This window comes from Vulpes lagopus, chromosome 6 (genome assembly GCF_018345385.1).
Source record: "Vulpes lagopus strain Blue_001 chromosome 6, ASM1834538v1, whole genome shotgun sequence".
NCBI lineage: Eukaryota > Metazoa > Chordata > Mammalia > Carnivora > Canidae > Vulpes > Vulpes lagopus.
Window position 1 is genome coordinate 62,535,177 of NC_054829.1, and position 24,995 is coordinate 62,560,171.

The 24,995-nt window shown below is 33.6% G+C and overlaps 1 protein-coding gene across 1 annotated transcript in view; it reads right to left on the bottom strand.

The window, feature by feature from the left end:
• Positions 1-888: 888 nt before the first annotated feature.
• ARHGAP5 (Rho GTPase activating protein 5) overlaps positions 889-24,995 on the bottom strand; it is a 74,443-nt gene continuing 50,336 nt past the window's right edge. Inside the window, 4 exon segments of the mRNA XM_041757979.1 lie at positions 889-3,824; positions 7,459-7,564; positions 8,256-8,387; positions 11,480-11,557. Of these exon segments, the coding sequence (XP_041613913.1) occupies positions 3,497-3,824; positions 7,459-7,564; positions 8,256-8,387; positions 11,480-11,557 (644 nt within the window). The 3' untranslated portion in view covers positions 889-3,496.

Sequence of the window (24,995 nt, forward strand, 5' to 3'; positions counted from 1 at the left end):
AATTCAGGTCCAGTAACAGCAGAGTCAGAAATCTGAGCAATCCATCTTTTCCTAAACAGTCAAAAATTGAATTTCCACCAGTATGTATACATCCAAAATAAATTTTGGATTTCCTCTCATGGTATAGTAAAAGCTCAACAATATACTTCCCTAATAAAACTTATGTCATATTGACAAATTTATTTTTATTTTCCTATTTTACGCCAAAAAAGGGCTTTTACCAATGAAATGGTAAAATTAGAGGCAACTATAACTTAAAATTATAGCTTCTTAATGTTTTATTCATAGCATTCTTTATACAGAAGAAGCTTCACTGATATTTAAATTACTGCAGCATCCTGTGGGTGAAGCACAAAATTACATTAATTATAAACAAAGAAACAAAGCACTTTTGACTTTTTAAAATTATATATATATATTTATATCCAGTTGACAAATAGCATCACATTACTTGTATAAAAAACTAAAAATCACCATGGAAGCTAAGGCCTAAATTCTTATCCCAATTGTTCCCTTTTGTTTATATCTAAGAGATATCAGAAATTGAATTCCAGTACCTCAAAAAAGAAAGGTCTACATTATTTATACACAGTATGGAAAATAAAAGCTGCTTTTTGGCTAAGTTAGATTGCTGTCACCTACAGTATATACATCGTAAATGTTGGGTGGGGGGGAAGCACTACTAAACAATTATCATTTCAAATGGAAATGTATTATGCCTGGAATTTTGTTCTAAAATTAATTGTATATTCTGGTGTCTGATGAATAGAATTTGTCCTCCAATAAGTCTACTAAAAATCTGAAAAGGAGTACCACTATGCTTCTTTATATTGCTAATCTAGACACTGGTCAAGCACTGAAGCTTAAATGAAACAATGGCAACATGTGTGTAGATGGAATTTTATTTAAAATTGTAAAATATAATGCCTTAATATTTACCCATAATTATGAGACTATCTAATATTCTTTTCATCCTTTAAGTCTCATATATAATATGTCCCTAAACAGTGAAACCTTCCAGTAACTTACCAGAAAAAAAGTTTAATTATATTATTCTGTTCTTAGAATTACTTTCCTAAGATTTAAAAACAATCTAAACCCTTGGCAAAAACAAACGCAATCAATTCAGTGTAACAGACTGAGCTTTAAACTCTACTTTAATTTTCAATTAACTGTAACCTACAGGTTAACTGAACCAAATGTAGAATTTTAAATGACCCACTATGAAGGTTTTCAAATCAATTATAGAATGCATAGAAAAATGGAGAGAAGTTTTGGGGAAGATGTAAGGTAGTTAATGTGGAAAATGGTAAATGCTATAGTTTTAATAACAAAAATGATACTAAATGTACATGAAAGTTAAATTAACATAGTATAAAAGAGAAGAGCTTAAATAAAATGGGATTCACATATTACAATAGCAAAGTCATGACCGAATGAACTGAAGACAAGTATAGTTCTGAAAATTCTCTTTTCAGCCTATTTCCAAAAGAAATAGTCAGGCTTTTTTTCCTGTACATAGTTTTGAGCTTTGTCTATACCATATATAGTAGAAAAATAAATTCTTTAGCAACCTAGAAACAGTTTATAAAACTCTTAAAGTTTAATTTTCTTTGCCAGACATGCCAATGTTAAACTGACAGCTATAAATTAAAGCTATATAGACAATAGGTTATTAAGTAATATAGAACAAGTTAAGAATACTACATTTACCGGATTTTTCTTTTTAAAAATTACTGTACTTTCTTAATTCCTGTGTGCTTTGCAATAGGAATAATAGGGACTTTGTTTTCTTAGAAAAGATAATAACACATAAGAGTATAACACAAGTAAGATAATTTATAATATACATGTACTTCAACAGCAGCCTGGTTCATGTTGATATCTTGATTCTGAAGTTAAATTAGAAGTACAATACCTAGGACATAACAGTTGGGAAAGACAGTATTTATTTTAGGGGAAAATGAGCAAATCAAACTCTTAGGAGCCTCCAATCTCAAAATGATCTATTTACTATATTACACATAAGACAACCTTAAAATTGCAGTATGAATGAGTATTACAACACGGACCAAAGAATTTCTTCTTTCCTACAGAAAAATATAACCTAACAATGAAAAACCATGCCATTTTTTTCCGGAAAAAAAAATGGCATGGCTTTTAATAAACCAATTTTGAATGAAGCCTAAAAATATTTACCTATGCCATCTATTCTGAAATTTTTATCCGTAATTTAGTGTTCTGGTTGTATCTTCACTAACAAAATGTTTAACCCCCAAAGCAGCAGTCATTTACAGCAAATATGGTACCAATGTCAAAAGAAAAAAATTGTTTAAAAAAAAAAATGGTGCAAAAGCAGTTTGATTTTAGTACAACATATCACAGAAAAGAATATGAATACAAGTTTGTAATTTTATATATACACACTCCAAAGAGGCTGTCAGTACCCAAAGTATTTTTATTGCTATATTAGCAATGGATTTTTGGATATGTTTTTAAGGGCCACATAAAAATAGATTCAAGGAACAGATTAAATTGAAGTCCTAGATTAAAATGTTTGGTTTAAAGAATTTTCTACAACAAATTTCATGTTTATGTACGAAAAGTTATATAACCTTATATGAAAATGTCATGAAGTATTTTCTACACTATACTAAATGTATTTCCCAAGAGGGAAAAAATTAAAATATCTAAAATATATTAGATTAAGATTACAAGACCATCATAGATCTTTTGAACATGCATCTGTTTACAGAATTAACAGTATACAAGATGTTTATTTCATTATGGACCATAAAGAAATGAGTTGGTGACAACTATCCTTTGCACAACATTATCAACTCACTTTAGCCACAAGTATATCCTTGGTATGCGTGTACAAGAAATATTTTCGTTTACCCCTCATCAAATCATCCACAGGTTTATTTAGAAGATGAAGGTGTAGAAATATGTTAAGTGTATTTTTCTTTCTTTCAAACAACATCCCAAGCATGGCATGAGTAGCCTGAAATTATAAAATACTTAACTGGGCTTTTAGTTATCTACACAGATTGCTAAAATGTAAATTAAGTTGCCCAAATTAGCACATCAAATAACAAAATCAGCCATAAAGCAGGCTGAAAAGCATTAAATGTTTCATATATGTGAGTTTTTAAATCATTTAATTTTTATAGAAAAATTTTATTCACAATATAATGTGACAGAAAATGCCACAGGAATGATATACTGATTGCAATAAGGTTGCATGCAACAGCAGCTTTGTATTTTATAGCTATTTTTGTTTATAAAAATTAAACCTCTCCAGTCATGCTTATCACATGGTCTTAGATTTGTAATGTAAGTGAATAAGGAATATCATATAGTTCAAAAAGAAAATGTCTCATCATTTTGAATGTGTATTACCTGCAAGAAAAATCAAGTATACTACTGAACCCTGAAACATGCATGCCTAGATTTGCTTTTTGTCAATTTCAGGCTGTCTGCAATCAATTCCTACTTATATAATACCAAGAGGATCTGTCTGTAACTGTGGTTGAATCAGCTGAGGTTGCAAGGGTGGTGGCAACTGAAGCGGTACCATTGGTTCCACCAACTGTCCTGGGTTTGAAGGTGGTGGAGGAGCGACAGTGTTCACAGTTTCTACAATTTCTCCATTATAAAAGAAAAACTGACACTGTTGAATGAACGTTTCAACAACAGATTGATGGATCTTAGTGGTAGACAGAAACTCTCGATTTTCAAAATCGGGTCTCATCAAGGTTGGCCAAAAGCAGATGGATAAGTTGTCTGCTGTCATTAGGTTGATTTTATTTTGCTGACTAACCCTGAAATTATGATAGGAAAAAACAATTAGAAACCAATCAAAATCCATGACAATTTAAGTATCCTAGATCTCAGATGATTTAGCTTTATAACCTTTTATCTTACCTTCAAATTTAAAACATTTTTCTTCTTATGTATTCTAAGATGTTCAACTACATTCCAGTAATAAGAGAGTGGTAAAATCCATTCCTCATGAGAACCAAAGATAGTCTTTAAAAATATATTGTACCAAGGGTTTTATAATTTACAGAAGCCTCCTTAATTTGTTTGAGGAAACAAACAAACCCTTTTTCTCAGAGTATAAAGGACATGTGACAATTTTAATGAGTTTCTGGGAACAGAAACAGAAAATTCTAATTGCATATCCAAATTCCTTGACTATTATGAGAGATGAAAAAGACAAACTATGGTATACCAGCTCTCTGAACTTTGGAAAAAACCCCAATTTTAGAAAAATTTCTCCATCAAATGCTCCAACCAAGAGGCTTTTCAAATTTCAAAAAAATTAGTTTCTAGTATTGTGAAAGAATCTTCCAATCATTAAATATCTTGTACCTTGCTACAAATTTAATTTGAAAGACAACAGTTCACAGGAACACATTTCACCTTGAAATTCTTAGGAATAATAATTTATAAATGATCATACAGTATTAACAGATTTATATCTAGTTTCTTAAATATGTGAACAAGCACTTCTATCACTGTCTATAATAAACAAGGAGCATATGAGGCAAATCTTGAATTATAACTAAAAATTATTAAATTGACAAAGAATCTTAGTATTTTTATCTGACCCTCTTATTCCACACATAAAGAAAATAGCCTGGTATGCAAGGTGGTGGGAAAGTTTCACAATTAAATCTGCACATTAAAATATTTTAAATATAAACCAAAGAATCCCCTCTCCTCAACCATAGGAACTGCTCATGTGAGGTAAAATATGTGCCCTAAAAATATGTGTTCTATGGTAAAAGATATTACAATTTGTTAAGAAACAAAATAAGAATATTCAGAATAAAATTAACCTTTTGTTAAAATATAGTGGGCTCATTCAGGTATTTCTATGCAGTAGGAAAATACAGATTCTGAAAAAAGAAAAAAAATCTATAGAGTTGAAAGACACAAAGGTATGGGTATCAGGTCTAACTGCTGGGTCAAAAATTATAAAAGAAAGGTACCAAATAGGAGATGAGAGTGGCCAGAGAAGGCTTCTTTGAAGAGGTGAGTTAAGAGTGATGGGCAAAAAAAAAAAAAAAAAAAAGAGTGATGGGCAATTGGTAAAATGGTAAGAAGGAAGGGTAATTCAGTCAAAACAGTGTTTTCTCAACTTTGTTGTGTATCAGAACCTCTTGGAGGGCTTGTTAAAGCACACACTGATAATTAAGTATGGGATGGGACCTGAAAATTTGCATTCCTAACAAGTTCTTTTTTTTTTTTTTTCCTAACAAGTTCAGAGGTGATGCTGCTCCTGCTGAGGACTGCATTTTGAAAACTGAGGCAGTCACACTAAGATGTAATGATAAGACAAATTAATACTTTTAATTCAGTGCTATTAGTTAAATACAGTTACCTGGTGTGTGCTTGGGGGAAATGGAAAGAAGGTATAACTGAAGAACTTAGAACTAGACCACTTTAACAGTTTTTTATTTAGGGTATAGCATGTTATTCAATCAAAAGAGATATTTACAGAAAGATCTCAAAGGAGAATCAATAGGAAAACTGCCATGGAAAGAGCTTAGTTACAAAGAAACCAGAGTTACCTAAATGAGAAATGATTATGGCTAACCTAAAGCAGCAGCAGAGGAACAAGAAGGAAATTTAATTAGGAGAAAAAATGGATTTGACACAGTAACTCACTCAATATGGAAGGTGAAAGAGAATGTAACAAAAAAAGTAACTGTATGGATTAGTTTTTGCAATTTGTCAATCATCCATTACATATTATTTGTCATTTACTTCCTATACTAGATTTTAAGTTCCATGAAATGAATGAATGCTTTATTCACTTGCTATTTCCCTAGTGTATAAGAATATCTGGTACACAGAGTTCCCATTACACTCTAGTTGATTATTCCTTTTAAAATTTAAGTCTGATGATGTTATTTTCTCTGCTCTACTCTCCAGGGGTAATAGGCATGCAATGCTACTTTCAATGAGAAAGTCTCATTCCTCACCTCTTCATAAATGTCAGTTGAAGTCAACAGTGTGCTTAATGACATACACTCATGAAGCACCTTTATCTTAACAGTAAAACATTTTGAGGATTAAAGGTAGTCCCTTACACTCTGCATAATACTGTCCTATATGACCTCATACTGTCTCTTTTCCCTTTCTGACCTTAATTCTTACTCTGTCCATCCTTTCTCTCTACTGGAATCACAAAGTCCTCAGCTATTCTGCAACATTTCACATGTGCTTTTGTGGTGTGGCTGTATTACTGAAGCCAAACATGTAACTGTCTAATAGTACTGACTGTGGGCTAGCACCATGATTCTTTGAACACGCTTTTCCCTGTGTTTTTTTCCTCTATTCTTTTTTGAAGTTCAATTCTTACTTGAGTACTTTAATCTGGCCAGACAATAATATGGTCACCAACCATCCTTACACTCCGTATTGGGTAAGGTCTCCGAGTACCATGTACACAACTGTTATCATACCAAGAACCACTTGTAAAAAAAACAAAAACAAAAACAAAAACAAAAACAAAAACAAAAAAGAACCACTTGTATGGTAATTTTTAAAAGATAATATATTCCATGTCAGAAGATGACAATTCCAATTATATGTCAATACTAGTATGCTGGTATTTTCTCAAGGAGGGAGACTTCAAAGACTGGTTACTAGAAATGTTCATTTAATTTTATACTATTCTGACTGCAACAATGAACCTTTAAACATTGGTTAATATTCTCTTTTAAGAGGTATAAACTGAAATGCACTTGGGTTTCAGCATTGATGTTATTAGTTACATACTAAAACAAAAAACAAAAACAAACTTCAGTTTGTTAAAGTGTCAAAATATTATGAAGAGTAAACTTTTGAAAAATTAGCATAAATACTAATAATTCTATTTAGACCCAAGAACAATTCTGTGAGGTGTTATTTTTCTCGTTTTTATAGTTGAGAAAATGAAGACTTAAGCAAGGGAAAGCAACACAGTGATAGAAAAAGCAAATGAAACCTCTTAATAAGATGGGATCTACTCATAAGATATGTCATTTATTAATTATGTGACACTGAGCACGTAATTTCCTTCTTTAAACCTCAATTTTTCCAACTTCAGATAGCTTAATTTGTATTTTTATTTAAGAGTCATTCCACATCTGAAATTCTAAGATTCTATAGTAGAGAACTGTTGAATAACAGTAATAAAAAAAAAACAGATAAAATTTACCTATTATACTATTTATATAATCATTAAATTAGGATAACATACCTTTCTCTAAACAAACTGATGAAAATCTATTTTAAAACTCCAGAAAAAATAGAACCAAAATTGAACTGTATGTTTAAATTAGCTTGTGTCCTTTTCTGTCTTATTACTTATCCAATTTATAAAGTCTGAAGTTTGAAATTTTTTTTTGAAGTTTGAAATTTATAGTGCATTTGTAAAAATAAAAAGAAAAATAAAAATACCTGTTTAGATGTGTTATTACATATTTGAATACATCATAGTTTACAGGATGAAACTTCTTAACAATTTCTTTCAATGCATGAAGACGTTCTGTTTTATCCGGGATTTCTGTAAAATTAAAGTAGTGGGGAATCTGTTGAAACTCATATTTAAAAATATTTGATAAAGCTTCCTGCTCTACTTATTGTAAAAGACAATGAATAATCTGTTTGAAGCACATTAGGATAGGTAAACAAAATGTTCTAAAGAAACTGCTAAATACATTATCATCTATTACAACAGCTTTTCTGTAAATAAAGCTAATCACAGAAGGTTGAAGTGACTCAGAGATGGTAAAATGGGAAATGGTAATACTGAGTAAGTACCTATTTTCCTACCTTACTTTTTCAAAAAAATGACTGAAGATATGAGACTAAAGTTAATTTTACTTTAAAAAGTCAAAATACACATGTGTACACACCATACACTGGCTAATATTTTACTGAAATTTCACAGATACATTCATTTGAAGAGTTCATTTAATTTCCTTACAAAGCCTCTGAGTTTGGATCAAAAATGCAAATTTCAAATTTCTAGTACAATGATCTTCAAACTTCTAGGAGCACTGAGTCACTTGAGAAACCAGCTAAAACTAAGTATTCCTGGGAACACTCCCTACCCCAAAGAGTCTTATAAGCTAAATTTTTATTAGCTACACAGTCTAGCGCATGACTGATTTTAATATATAGCAATAAATATATAAAACCCACAATCATCAACCCCTGCAAGGAAAAAAAAAAAAAAGAGGCTTATAACTTACTTGCTGCTTCCAATAATTCTGGATGAAGAGAATATGGAATTAAAGGGTCTGGCAGATCTGCGAAGAAAGCTTTAAGAGCTCCAGCTACAGCATTTACTGTTACTTCCATTGATACCAGACTGATACTATGATCTATAAAACAAGAATTTAAATTTATAATTTATATCATAAAATTTTAATTTATCATAAGAGAAATAAGCTAAACAGGTACTTGTAGATCCAAAGATTTTTAGAATCTTCTCATCAGCCATGTTTCTTTATAGGCTGATTCATCTCTCTGCCAATGTTTTATTTTTTTTATTTTTTAATTTTTTAAAGATTTATTTATTCATGAGAGAGAGAGAGAGAGAGAGAGGCAGAGACAAAGGCAGAGGGAGAAGCAGGCTCCATGCTGGGAGCCCGATGTGGGACTCCAGAATCGCGCCCTGGGTCAAAGGCAGCGCCAAACCGCTGAGCCACCCAGGGATCCCTCTCCCAATGTGTTTTTTTTTTTTTTTCCTCTCCCAATGTTTTAATATAAGTTTGCCTGACATAAGGGAAGAGAGAACCAAGTAAGAAGCACCTTCTATTACAACAAAAAAATGCTGTTAGGCTTATTAGTATGTTTAAGAACATTAGCTTTCACTAATACCTATCTTGTAGAATATTTTGTTTACATAAGCTGTTCAAAAGAGCCACAAGGAAACAGAAAGACAAAAGACAGGAATCAAGTATATAAACTTGAATATAAATAAGCATATAAATTATACCTCTAAGTTTATACTTAATTTTTTATATGAAATAGTTTAATTTCAAAATTTATCAGTGAAGTTTTGACTTAAAAACAAGAATGGAACATACTAAAGGTGTGTCATAAGGTTAATTTGCTACTAAAAGAACCGTTTTTTTACTTTTGTAAGTACAACGGATACTTACGATAGAAAATGTACAAACACAGACCAACAAAAAAAATTTACCCCATCACCTAAAGACAAGCACTGTTTATACTTTATAACAGCGTATTTCCTTACAGCCCTTTCTACTCATTAAAAAAATCAACAAAAAACCACCAGACAAATCATAAATACATTTTATACTGGATTTCATTTTTAAGGCATTACTTAAGATTATTAAAATTTCACAGGCAACTTTTAAAAACTTTACTGTGTGCCAGATAACATTTAATTGTAATATAACTGGAAATTTGAAAGTACAGTACTAAAGAACCTACATATATCCTAACCCATTATTAACCTTTTGCCCTAAATAGTCTTAATGATCACAAAATATTCCCCCAGATTTAACAATTTACATAACATTTTATTACTGAACATCTGGATTTCATTTAAATACATTAAAGATGCTCTGATAAACACTTGTTTTTTTTTTTTTTGTCTTTTTTTAAAAAAATATTTTATTTATTCATTCATGAGAGACAGAGAGAGAGAGAGAGAGAGAGAGAGAGAGAGAGAGACGCAGAGACACAGGCAGAGGGAGATGCAGGCTCTATGCAGGGAGCCTGACGTGGGACTCGATCCCACGTCTCCAGGACCACACCCTGGGCCGAAGGCAGGCGCTAAACTGCTAAGCCACCCGGGGATCCCTGTTATGATAAACACTTGTATATACTAAAGCTTATTTTCCTAGGCTACATTCCTTGTAACAGTAGCTATTTGAAGAATATTTAATATGCTGTGTCCCACAGAACACTCATTATCTCGTTATTCATCATAGTTCCTCTAATCACTCTCATTCTAAATATGAAAGAATTAGAAAACTTAACTTCCTTATGGCACAAAGACAGTAAGTAGCAGACCAGAAAACAAAACCAGGAAATCTAATTCAAGAGGCCCTAGTATTAACTACCACCCATTCCTTCATTACTATAATTGAAATCACACAAATTTGATAAAGTCTCAACACATTTCCCAACAAAATCTTTTTTAAAAATGAAGTACTATATATACAATACACTTGTAAACACACACCACACAACAATGGACATTTTGCCAAACACACACCACTCAACAATGGACATTTTGCCATTTCAACACACACAAATCTACATTTTATGTAAGTATCTAGTATTCTACTTATAAGCACAATGGGTAGGCCCTTTCCTCCTTTTAAAAAAATTTCAGATAATGCTGCAATGAATGCTTTTTCAAGTGTATCTTTGTAAGCTTACACAAAGACTTCTGTAACATATTTATAAATGGAGTTTCTCTAGCAAAGGTATCTGAATTTTAATAGATATACATGAATTGCCTCTTAAAAGGCACCCACAACCAGGAGTGTGTAACATACCTGCTTGTCTATACTCTGTCAACAATCTTTTCCACTGGTAATAAATCAAAACCAAATGTTTCTGCTTTTTTATATCTACAAATCATAGAGATAGAGCTTTTCATATGCTTGATCACTTTCTTTGATGTGAACTGCTTAAAATCTAGCCTAGATTATATTCCACACCTTCCACAAATTTATAGGTTGTCTCCTGATTTAGGTTTTATCCACAATTTCATAAAGACTTTTTATATTTTTAGGTAGTCCAGTTTATCACCCTGTTTATGCTAACTTTCATATCAAATTTAGGCTTTTCTCTGCTCCAGGATTACAAAAATATTTGCTCCTTTTTCTCCATAATATTGTTTTCATTTTTTGTATTTAAAACTTTAATTTCTTATAGAATTTAGAGTAGGGAGTTCAGTTTTGTTTTTATTTCTAATGGTTAGTTGGCCCTACAGCATGAAAAAAAAAATTTCAATTGCATCTTTAAATAAGTACCATCTGGGGATCCTGGGTGGCGCAGCGGGTTAGCTTCTGCCTTCGGCCCAGGGCCTGATCCTGGGGTCCCGGGATCGAGTCCCACACCGGGATCGAGTCCCACATCGGGCTCCCTGCATGGAGCCTGCTTCTCCCTCTGCTTCTCTCTCTCTCATGAATAAATAAATAAAATCTTTAAAAATAAATAAATAAATAAATAAATAAATAAATAAGCACCATCTCCTGATATACAAAGATACTGGTTTGTGTTAAGTAAAATTATTGCTTTTCTAATTCTGGTAATGGATTTATAGCTCTTCTACTTCCTGACTGTGGTATGTATTCTATCACACACTTCTAATCCTGCTTCAAAACTCTTTCCCCTCAAAATCCTGTATCCTTAAAAAACCAATCTTCTTACCATGGAATTTCAATAAGGAAAATAATTTTTAAAAATGATTTTATTTTATATATCTTACCTTGATCAAACTGCTTTTGAATATTGTCTTGATCTGTTTTGTTTCCACTAACACGGTAGAGTCCTTCAGTACATAATCCTAAAGGAATAAAGAAATACAAAAGCTTTTATACCTACATACATATCTACAACAAATACATTTAACTTTATGTATATCTCTTAGTGACTTACAAAAACAGTAAAATATTGTTAAGAACTTAAATTTTTCTTTGGCATTTCTTTTTAAATTCTCAATGGACTACTTTTTCTGTTAAATTATTTAGGATACCTAGTTCCATGCAAAATGAGAAAACAAATTTCTCCCTATTTCTTCCACCAAATACAGCTAAAATTTCTGAGCACAATATATAAAAAGTTAAAAGACTGTGAATGGTGGAGGGAAGGTGAGCTATCTAATGACCTTGGAACTTGAAGAACAGGACAATGAGTTCTCTGGGTTTTCTTCTAGCCACTTAGGTTTACTGGACTGGATAACAGAAGCCTGCAATCCAGAAATACCAGCTAAACATAGGCAAAAAAGAAAAAGAAAAACAAAGTAACAGAAAACCTACCACAAGAGAAGCCTGGTCTCTCTAGTGAAAGGTATAGCCTTAGGAAGCAAAACAAAACAGACAAAGAAAGCAAGCAAGCAAAACAAAACATTTTTTATTATAACTGCCCTCCTCTGGCCAAAGACCATGAAACCCATTCCTCACATTTATAAGTTGTGACCAAGTAGGGAGATTAGAATTCCACTTCTGCCCAGCAGTAAGAAATGCACCCTTCCATCCTCCCTAAAGTGTCCAGAGGGATGAATGGAGGCTAGAATCCTGAGGGAAACTACCCTCCCCACCATGGTAATGTCAGCAGAGGCCAATAGAAACCAAGTAGAACAACTGGACTTCCACCCCAAACTTGAAGTAATGAAGCAGCTCTCCTTCCCCTGCTGGTGCAGTGTCAGAAGAGGCCTGCTAAAACAGAAGATCCAAAGTCTCATAGCATAATATCCAGAATGTCCAGGATACAATAATAAAGTTAAAATCATTCATCATACCACAAACCAAGAAAATCTGAACATGAGTGAGAAAAAATAATTAACAATTAACAGACACAGACCTCAGTTGTCTAATGATCTGACAAGGATTTTAAGGCAGCTATCATAAAATACTTCAATGAACAATTATAAACACACCAAAAACAAAAAAATATAAAGTTACAGCAAAAAATCAGAAATACAGTAAGAACTGGAAATTTTAGAAGAAATAACAGAACCAGATGGAGATGAGAGAGTAATGAATGAGTGATTTTGAAGATAAATCAATAGAAATCAAAGAGTCTAACAACATAAAGAAATTATAGTGGAGGGGGGAAGGGGAAGAAAGTCTTAGGGACTTGCGGAAAAAAAAACCCAAAAAACAAAAGATCTAACATTTATGTTACTTGCCCAAAGATCTATAGCTATTCTCTAAGTTCAATAGGAAGTTCCTCAAAGTACTTCTAAAAGACACTCAGTTTGATAAGGCATTGTACCCTTCTGATCACAGGAGTAACAACAAACCCCCCCCCCCCCCAAAAAACAATCAATGAAAAAACAGACTATCTCAAACATTCCTTGACCAATGTTACAGCTTTTGCATGGGACAATTGTATTATTAATTCCTGCTCATATCTCACCTAGCTATTAGAATTATTTTAGTCTTTACAAAGAATACACAATAGGAAAGGAGAACGAAGTGTATCTCATGCTGGGGGGAAAAGTTAATATTCAGAAATCCATGAACATAATGAAAGGGAGCATAAATCCAATGACAAAAGTTTCACGGGCTAAAGTTAATTTTTAAATGCCATAAAATCTTACTGACACAGTCAACATGAATTAATCTGTAATGAATGAAAGAAACTAGACACAAAAAATTTATCTTGTATGATTCCACTTATATCAAGTTCTAAAATAGGTTAATACTTACCTATAAGTGGAGGATGGGGGGGAATCAGAAGAGGTTATCTTGGGTGGTTGGAAAACTAACTGGGAAGAGACATAAAGGATGATGAAAATGTTCTGTATCTTGACAAGTATGTGGATGGAACAGGGGTATCTATTTGTCTCAACTCAATCTAAGTGTACCCTTAAATTTGGTGTACTTCACTCTAGGTAATTGGACCTTAAAAATTTAAAGACAAAACACACACACACACACAAAAACAAACCAAACCAAAACAAAACAAAAAAACACCCCGTGAGCACTGGCTCAACTCTACTTAGTAGGTTTCAAATCTAGAATATAATGTACACTTTTTGCATATTCCAGACCTGAGCAAATTAGTAAATATGTGGAGAATACAAGGAGTAACAATTTCTCACTGTTGGAGAAGAGTATTACTAATAACAAAAGGGGGACTAGAATTATATGTACTTTGTGGCATTAGACTGAAATTGAAGGTAACAGTATAAATTCACAACTTTTAAAAGATTGCTACAGAAGAAAGTACATATATATATACATACATAATACATTTCTTAGCTTTCCTAGCTTCTTCTGCTAATAATAAGAAGGTTGGTCATAAGCAGCCCCTATATTGGTTTCTAAATACCATTCTCTACCAAAACAAACCAGAGCAATCTGGAGCAAAGGCTGATTCAAGGATGAATCAGGAAAAGTATATAAGCCATGCCTGGTACATTTTGTACCAGAAAACTGAAAAAGTACTTAAAGAATTATGGGGACATATCTTAAGAGGACACAGAAACCATGAAGGAGCCTAAACTATGATGATCTGAGTAACAAAATATATATAAACCTTAATGGATTATAACTCACTGACTATATAAGAACAAATGAATCCATATCAATATAAATAAATACAAAGTTAAATAAAATTTTAACTTCAGTGAAGTAGTCCTGGCAGACATCACCAAATAATGAAAATTAGTATCACCTATATTGAGACAAATTCACATTCTGTCTCAACAGATATGATGTACTTAAAAGACATATCACCACAGTGATATGTTTTTTTTCTAACAAAAAAGTATAATTCAAATTTAATAATGAGGGAACATCACACAAACTCAAACTGCGGAAGAAAAGAGGAGAAATGTGGTGAAATGGTGAAATGTCAACCAATAAACACAGGAGAAATGACAGAGATTTAAAAAAATCAATGAAAATTAAAACTAGTGGCTAAAAAGTCTGATGATAATTTCAAAACTTTTGAATTAAAGGGGTTGAAAAAGACATGAACACCAAATGAAATGTACCTAAATTAAATTATATCCTAGATTGCCCCTCTTATAAAGAGTTACATGGCCCAAAATGGCAATAGTGCTGAGGCTGGCAACCCCTGACATAGTGATAACCATTTAATATTCCTCACTAAATGAAAATTTTAAGGTACTTAATCACACATGCTAAAAATCTTGCCTTCCATTCACTAATAACTAAACGATGTAATAAAGAAATAAACAACTCGTTTATTAGATGTGAATTACCAAAATTTCACTTGGACTTGAATCACCTAAAGTTATCTATTGTAGGCCTCCAAACAATCAAGGCATTAGAAAGCTATTACAAGGACACCTGGGTGGCTCAGTGGTTGAGCATCTTCCTTTTTGGCTCAGGTCGTGATCCGGGCATTCCAGGGTCCTGAGATTGAGACTCACATTAGGCTGCCCATAGGGAGCCTGCTTCTCTTACCTATGTCTCTCCCTCTCTCTGTGTGTCTCTCATGAATAAATAAAATCTTAAAAAAAAAAAATCTATTACAATATTCCAAAACTAAATATAAAAATTTAGAAATTTAGAATAACTTTTACAAATATTTTCTTTTTCTTTTATTAGAAAAGTACCTAATCCTTGAGCTGTACAAAGTTCTTGGTATCTGAAGTTTTAAAATGGTCTATGTTCTACCCGAATTGCTAATATAGGATATAAAACAGGAGTTTCGCAGCCTGTTTCTATATACCTTCAGGTTGAAATAATCCTAAATCATAAAACAGATTATAAAGTGTACAGGAAAAATAAGCTGGGTACATAACCCATACATTAGAAAAATATGTCCATGGGGAATGGCATCAGGAAGAGATGGAAATGGGAATCTGAGGGCTTGGTTCCTCCAGAAAAGCAACTAACGAGCTGTCAAAAAGTGTCAGAATCAATTTTTGCAGAACTCTGAAATCTACTAAAAAAAAATCAAAACTACTAGAAGGCTTGCTGAAGAAAGCAGCGTGTTTGTTTAAGATTTTATTTATTTGCAAGAGAGAGAGAGTGAGAGAGGGATAGAAAGAGAGAGGGAGAGAGCAAACAAGCACATAAGCAGGGGAATGGGGCAGAGGGAGAGAGAGAAGCAAAATCATCACTGAGCAGAGAGCCTGACACAGGGCTTGATTCCAGGACCTGAAGGCAGTTGTCTAACGGATTGAGCCACCCAGGCACCCCAAGAAAGTGGCTTTTAATTGTCCATCTGTCATACTCCTATACTTCAGATTCAGAACAGCCATAAGATGCTGACTGTGCTCTGGGCAAAGGTTGCATGTGCCAGAGGAGCAATACAGATCTTATTCTCAAAGAATTGTGGTGGGTTTTCACCTACCTCCTAGATGGAACAGCGCAAGGGCATGCTTAGATTTTACTCAACTAGAAGTGCTCCAAAGGAGGAGGTGGCTTCACCGGTGTTTAAAGGCTTAAGTGTTGGCTGTAGCAATTTGGAGAAAGGAAAAACAGGACCAACAATGAGAGGGAAGGCCTATGATGGAAGATGTTGGCAAGGGAGACTACAGCTTTTTAAAAAGCTCCTACATATAGTGGGGAATCAAGAAGCCCACATGCATGCCCAGGGCTGGATACATCCTCAGAAAATGCCTAGCAAGATTTAGAAACTTTCACCTCTAGGCTGACCACAAGCTCTGCTCAAGTTGGAAGTGAAGGCTCAGGCAGAGTTATAAGCATCGAAAGAGTGCTAAGACAATCTGCAAAGACTTGGAAAGAATTTTTTCCAATGACTTCAGGCATTTAAACAAACTGTCAAAATACTAGCTAACCACACTAAGCTAATGGAGTACAAACTTCAGTAGCCACAAATGGCAAAGAATACAGACTTTACAACAGTAGTTTAGGAAAGTCACCAAACTAGCAAACAGCCAATAAACAATAGAAACCCTACTAAGGAGGAGAATCGGATTTCCAGAGATACCACAATATTTAAAACCCCTTATTTTCAACAACATATTAAGAGACATAGAAAAAAACAAAAAAATATGGTACACTCAAGGAACAAGAGAAATAAATAGAAGCTGTCCATGAGGAAACCCAGTCTTTGTACTACACAAAAACTTTAAATCAACTGTTTAAAAAAAGCATTAACAAAGAACTGAAAGGAACCAGGACAACGATGACAACAAATTGTGAGTATCAATAAATACATAAAAATTCACTATGGCGGGGGGGGTGCCTGGGTGGCTCAGTCAGTTGAATGTCGGATTCTTGGTTTTGGCTCAGGTCGTGTTCTCACGGGTCATGACACTGAACCCTGAGCCTGACACATGCTTCCCCCGCAGCAGAGAGTTGGCTTGAAAAGTCTCTTCTTGACCTTCCCCACTCACATGTGCATGTGCTCTCTCGCAAATAAATACATACATACATACTTTTTTTTTTTTTTAATTCACCAGACAGATTTAAGAGCATATTTTATTAGCAGGCCAAAAAAGTAACCAGTGAACTGGTTATCTGAGATTATCCAGTTTGAGAGAACAAAAAGAAAAGAATGAAGAAAAATGAATAAAACTAATGAGATTTCTGGGATACCATCAAGTTTACCAATATATGCACAAGGGCTTTCCTAGATGTAAAGGAAAATATATGAAGAAATAATGGCCAAGAGATGCCTGGGAGGCTCAGCAGGTTGAGGGTTCAGCTTTTCATTTGGGCTCACATCATGATCTCAGGGTTATGAAATCCAGCCCAAGTCAGGCTCCACGCTGGGAGCTATTCAAAGAAATATGTGTATACAATCTTCATAAAAGCACTATTTACAAGAGACACAAAATGTAAATAACCCATATAGCCATCAATGGATGAATGGATAAACAAAATGTGGCATATGAGAAGTGACTGTCTGCTTCATGGGTACTGATTTCCTTCAGAGGGATGAAATATTTTGGAACTAATTAGAGATGGTATTTAGACAACATTGTTAATACACTAAATGCTACTGAATTGTACACTTTAAAATTGGTAGTATATAAGCTTATTCAAATTAGATGATAATTAAAAATGCATTGTTGGGGAGCCTGAGTGGCTCAGCTGGTTAAGCATCTGGACTCTTGGTTTCAGCTCAGGTCATGATATCAGAGTTGTGAGAGCAAGCCCAGCAGTGGGCTCCACACTTAGCACAGAGTCTTCCTGAGATTCTCTCCCTCCCTTTGCCCCTCCCCCCAACGTGTACATGCTCTCTAAAATAAATACATTCTTATTGCTTGATACAAATGTAAAAACCACAGGGGGAGGTATATGGGTAAAAAGAAGTATTAAGGCAAAGTCATACCTCAAGAAAACTGCACAATGCAATATGCATTTAGAAAAAACATTCTACATTAATCAGTTATTTAAAAAATTAAATAATTTGATTATTTGGCAATGCTAAATCAACAGATTGGTACAGTATACTGACTATGCTGTACTCATCAGATTCTCCTGAGGATTTGGAACTGGGAACTCAAAGATATCTGGTTAGGCTCAGCATGTAATTAAAACTAAGACATAAAAATAGGATGTGTCAACAGACAAGATAAATCTAGAGAGAAAAGGACACACAAAAACAGATGATACTACTACCTGGATTCTAGTCCATTGGGGATAGACACTCTTGGCTTCCACAGATAATTTTCCTTTCAATTAAACCTATTTTTTGCATTTGGTTTCTTGCAACCAAAAATTAGTTAGATTTTAAAAGCCTTAATTCCTAGGCTATGGAATTCCTTTTTTTCTTCTTCCAAGCACTCAATATTTTTAGGTAGGAGACATATTTAGGGGCAGGAAGACAATTGGATTAAGGGTAGTAACAGTGTAAATGTGGTTAAAAAAAAAAAGGTCTTAATGTGGTAGAGACACTGGAAAACAGGTAAGAACAATACTGCTAAGAAAGGGCAAGACTTAGCAATTAATGGTGTGTGGGCACAAATGGTGAAAGAGGAGTCTGATTAAAGAAATACTTCTGCCCAGGAAACTGGGAAAAAGAAACTGCGACTATCAGAAAAAAGGAAATCAAGAGAAATGGTGGCTTAGGGGAAAATTAACTGAATTTTAATCTTAAATCCCAAGATACAACATCCAAATAGATGTGTTCAACAGGCAATTAGGAATACAGGAAAGCACGGGGTGTGCGAAAAAGATCTGGGATCATTCCTTTAGATGTGATGGCCCAAGTCTAAAACAAAAGGCGTAACAGAACACACATAAATGAGATGAACACCAAATGAGGCAGCTATATCTTGTTGAAATTAATTAAAAGTGTATTTCATAAATGCAGAAAAGATAAGAACATGGAGATATACTATGATGTATTTTGATTTCAAACAGGATTTATTATTCCTCAATACAACACCTACTAAGTGCTCTGTATTAAAATACGCATGTGATAAAAGACAAAATATATGGTCCCTGATATGAAGTAGAATGTAGTTCAACAGGCCAGTTATTTTGAATCTTAAAACAATGGCTGAAGTAAAATGTTCATCAATCTCAAGCTGAGTAAAGTGGAATTTTTCACATGGTAAAAGCTTACAAATCCAGACTATTATTAAGCAAATAAAACTGCAGACCAGTATCTCTCATGAAACAGATGCAAAAATCCTCAACAAAGCATTAGTAAGCTGAATTTTAAAATGCATAAAAAGAATTATACAGGCGCCTGGGCGGCTCAGATGGTTAAGTGTCTGCCTTCCACTCAGGTTATGATTCAGGGTCCTGGGATCGAGCCCCTCATCAGTTCCCTGGGGAGTCTGCTTCTCCCTCTGCGCCTCCTCCCTGCTGCTCGTGCTTTCTCTCTCTCAAATAAATAAAATCTTAAAAATTTATATACTATGACCAAGTGGAATTTATCCCAGGTATGCAAGGCTGGTCCAACATTCAACAACCAATTAAACAATCCATTAAATCATTAGACTAAAATATGAAAGTCACACAATCATACCAATATGCAGAAAAAGCATCTGACAAGAGCCAACACTCATTTATGATAAACACTCTCAGCAAACTAGGAATAGAGGGGAACTTTCTTAATAGGATAAAGATTACCTCCAAGAAAAAAAGCTACAGCTAACATCATACTTAAAAGTAAGAAACTTGAAACTTTCTCATTAAAATCAGGTACAAGGTAAGGGTGTCCCCTCCCACCACACCTTTCAACAGTATACTAGAAATCTTTGCCAAAAACAATAAAACGAAATCAAAAGCATAAAGATTGAAAAGAGAAACTATCATTTTTTCACAAATGACATAATCACCTATGTAGAGTATCAGTGGGCAGAAAATCTGCAACTACTAAGTGGTTGTAGGATTCAAGGTTAACATATGAAAGTCAGTTGCTTTCCTTATAAACCAATGAACAAGTGGAATTTGAAATTAAAAACAGTATCATTTACATTAGCATTCCCTAAAATGAAATACTTATGTATAAATTCAATAAACATGTATGAGATCTGTAAGAGGAAAACCACAAAATTCTGATGAATAAAACACAAAAGAACTAAGTAGAGAGATATTCCATGTTTACAGATAGGAAGATAGGAAGACACAATATTGTCAACATGTCAGTTCTTCCCAACTTGATGTACAGATTCAATGTAATCCAATCAAATTTCTAGCAAATGATTTTATAAATACCAACAAACTGATTCTAAATTTTAAATAGAGAGGCCAAGACTCAAAGCAAATATAATATTTACAGAGATGATCAAAGTTGGAAGACTAACACTACTCAACTTTAAGACTTACTATAAAGCTACAGTAGGGATCCCTGGGTGGCTCAGCAGTTTGGCGCCTGCCTTAGGCCCAGGGCGTGATCCTCGAGTCCCATGATCAAATCCCACATCAGGCTCCCTGCATGGAGCCTGCTTTTCCCTCTGCCTGTGTCTCTCCCTCTCTCTCTGTCTCTCATGAATTAATAAATAAAATCTTAAAAGATATATAAATCTCTAAAGCTACAGTAAACAAGACAATGTGGTATTGAGGAAAATATAGGCAAAGAGATCAAGGGAACAGAAGAGACTCTAGTAACAGATACCTAATAAAGTCAACTAATCTTCAACCAAAGAACAAAGATAATCTCTTCAATAAATGGTGTAAGAAAAGCTATACATCTGCATTACAAAAGAAAAAATCCAGATGTAGACTTATATCCTTGACAAAAATGAACTCAAACTGCATTATAAATGTAAAAAGACTTAAATATAAAATACAGAACTATAAAATGCCTAGAAGATAGTAATAGAAAACCTAGATGACCTTGGGTATGGTGATGCCTTATTAGATATAACACTGAAGACACAATCCATGAAGACAATATTAATAAGGTAGATTTCATTACAGCTAAAAATTTCTGTTCCATGAAAAACAGTATTTTGAGAATTAGAAGACAAGTCACAGACTGGGAAAAAATATTTACAAAAGATACAGCTGATAAAGAATTACAAAATATACATAAGATGCTTAAAACTCAGTAATAAGAAAACGACTCCATTACAAAACAGGCCTAAGACCTTAATAGATACCATGAAGATATACTGATGGCAAATAAGAGTATGAAAATATGTTCCATACAGTATGTTATTAGAAAACTGCAAATTAAAGAGAAACCACTACACACCTATTAGAATAACAATACTGACAAATTCAATTGCTGGCAAAGATATGGAAAAAAAAGGAACTCTTATTCACTGCTCTTGTGAGAATGGAAAATGGTAGACACTTGGAAGACAATTTAGCAGTTTCTTATAAAACGAAACACATTTTTTTCATACCATCCAGCAATTGCACTCCTTGTTATTTAACCAAAGGAGTTGAAAACTTACATCCACACAACGATCTGTAGACTATGTTCATGGCATTTTTATTCATAATTGTCAAAAGTTGGAAGTAACCCAGATGTTTTACAGCAGGTATATGGATAAATTGTATCACATCCAGATATGGAAATGTTATTAAGTGCCCAAAAGAAATAAGTAATAAAGCCATGAAATGACATGGAGAAATCTCAAAACTGCGTACTTTTAAGTGAAAGAAATCAATCTGGAAAGCCTACATAACTCTATGGTTCCAACTATATGACAACGTAGAAGGGCAAAAACAATGGAGGATAAGAAGATAAGTTGCTGCCTGGAGTAGAGGAAGGAAGAGTGGGATAGAGATGAATAGTCAGAACACAGAATTTTTAGGGCAGTGAAAATACTCTGTATGTTACTATAATGATGGTTATATCATTACACATTTGTCCAAATTCACAGAATGTACAAAACCAAGAGTGAACTCTAATGTTCACTAGGGACACTTTGGGTGATTCTGATGCATTAATGTTCATTCAACCTTGGTAAAAAAAAAACATACTATTCTGGTTAGTGATGCTGGTAATAGGGGTTGGGGGTGGGGTTCATATGTGGGAGAGCAAGGAATATATGGGAAATCTTTGTACCTTCCTCTCAATTTTGCTATAAACCTAAATTTGCTCTAAAAAAATGAATCTATATATCAAGCTTATTATAAGGATGAATCAACACTGATGAAGTAAGAATCTTCTAGAAGTGATAACATTTTAGGCAAAGGCTACGACAGGAATAATAAAGCTAAAGGCAGTATTTTCTTTCCTTTTTTACAGTATTTTCTTAACTAATCAAGAAGAGTATCTTAAAATCCCATTTGGAAGTAGAAAGATACGTACATTATTACAACTTAAATTTACTGAATTAAATATGTCACTACAGTGTCTAGGGGGCTCATCAGTCAGTTAAGCGGCTGCCTTCAAGTCAGGTCATGATCCCAGGGCTCAGGGATAGAGACCCAAGTCAGGCTCCATGCTCAGCAGGGAGTATGCTTCTCCCTCTTCCTCTGCCGCTCCCCCTACTTGTGTTCTGTCAATCAATCAATCAATAAATCAATAAGTAAATAAATCTTTTTTTTTTAATTTTTTTTTTTATTTATTTATGATAGTCACATAGAGAGAGCGAGAGAGGCAGAGACATAGGCAGAGGGAGAAGCAGGCTCCACGCACCGGGAGCCCGACGTGGGATTCGATCCCGGGTCTCCAGGATCATGCCCTGGGCCAAAGGCAGGCGCCAAACCGCTGCGCCACCCAGGGATCCCAGTAAATAAATATCTTAAAATCACTGTATTTCCCAGCCACTAAATCTTTTACTATTTGAGAAAAAAAAAATAGCTCTCCAATCTTTCATTTTGTTACTTTTGTTACCATAAAGATTAAAAAGTTCATAATGTAGGGGTGCTTGGCTGGCTCAGTTGGCACAGCATGTGACTTTTGATCTCAGGGGTCGTGAGTTTGAGCCCCATTTTGGGCACAGAGATTACTTAAAAAATAATTAAAAAAAAAAAAAAAAAAAAGGTTTCACGGGCAACCTGGGTGGCTCAGCGGTTTAGTGCAGCCTTAGTCCAGGGTGTGATCCTGGAGACCCAGGATCGAGTCCCATGTCAGGCTCCTTGCATGGAGCCTGCTTCTCCCTCTGCCTGTCTCTCTACTTCTCTGCCTCTCTCTGTGTGTCTCTCTCATGAATAAATAAATAAAATCTTAAAATAAAATAAATTAAATAAAATAGAAAGAAAATTAAAATAAAATAAAATAAAATAAAGGTTCACAAAACAGATAATACATACATCATTTTCATTCCATGTCCAAAACAACTGATGGCAGGCCTTATGTTAAAGATAAGGATATAAGCTTTGAAAAGTGAAGTGCCTTTCTCAAGGTCATACAATGAACAAGTTAGGGTAATTAGTTTGTCATATTCAACATATGCCTGTTTTATGGTGCATACTTTCTACCATTTTGGGTTGGGTACAGAAAATTCATGTTTAAACATTTTTATGAAAAAAAAAACCAAGCACATAAAAATGTATATATAAAAGGTTATTAATTGCCAATATTGAATGTCTGGAGACTTACGTCTAGAAATACAGAATAACTGAATAAACTAAGATTATCGAGATGTTAGAATATGATAAGTCAGTCATAAAATCTAATTCCAAAGACAACTATCTTATTGCATGGAATGATGTTGCTCATGTACTAAAATTATTACAAAACCATATTTAATAATCCCCTTTTGAAAAAGCTATACATGTTTAAAGGTTATTATATGTGGTAAAAATATATACAAAAGAAAACCTTAACTCTTGATCATAAAATCACATCTCTTATGGACTTATCTGCACTTTTCTTTTTGCTATCATGAAAGAGGTAATTCCTTTCCTAAATAACAACAACAAAACAACTCTGATTATCAAATGTCACCGTAATAAGTGGAGTTAGAATCCAACTAACTGTGTGATCTTAGATGTCTACTTAATTTCTCTGAGCCTGTTTCTACTTCTGTAAAATATAGTAATTGTTCATACAACTCATATAGGTGTAAAAATTAAATGAATTTACAAGTTATTTTTTAGCATACTAAAATTACACAAAAAGCAAATATTCAGTAAAAAAGCTAAATTATTTGAGCAAAGTACATTATTTCACCTGAGGAATAGAAGAACGGCTAGGGTCTCTTCAGACTTGCACATTTATTTTTTCTTCAGGAATTTCATCATTAAATAAAAGATCTATGTATATACATCTGGTTGTCAACCACAAAAATGACAGTTTCAATTTAACTAAAAAATAACTTTCACATAAGAATTATCTCTCTCCATAGAAAAACCAGAGAACATCTTAAACATTGTGTATCATCTAGTAGTACTACAATGCAAAACTTGTGTTTCTTGATATTATAACTTAATGGGGCTTAGCACAGTGCAAATTATTCAGTTGCTGAATTTAAGTTATTTTAAGTCTCAGTGTAACACAAATGTCTTCATCTCCTCATCTTTTGCAATTATCATGCATTCTTTGTATTTGTACAAAAAAACAATGAATGCTAATTGTTTGCAAAATAAAGACCGAGATATTATTCACGTATAACTCATGTCACAAGAACAAATACTCATTATTATGAAGTTTCAATATTTATTTAAGTAAGGATTTAATTATATGTGCCACAACCATGATTTTTGGGACACAGGGTCCCTACTCTCATGAAGATCATTGTCTAATGGCAATGATGTAAAAACAAACGATAACAAAAAAACATTACTTAAGACCCAGTGACTAGCTACTTCAAGAAGACAATGTTCCTGTTAACAGATAAAAATATTTCAGAGCCAGAAATCATAAAAAGTATAGTAATATACCAGAAAACCTCAAGGAATTTTTGCTAGACACAACATACTGAAACTAAAGAGATTCTTTGAGATTAATTTAAAGTTCCTCTTTGCTAGATC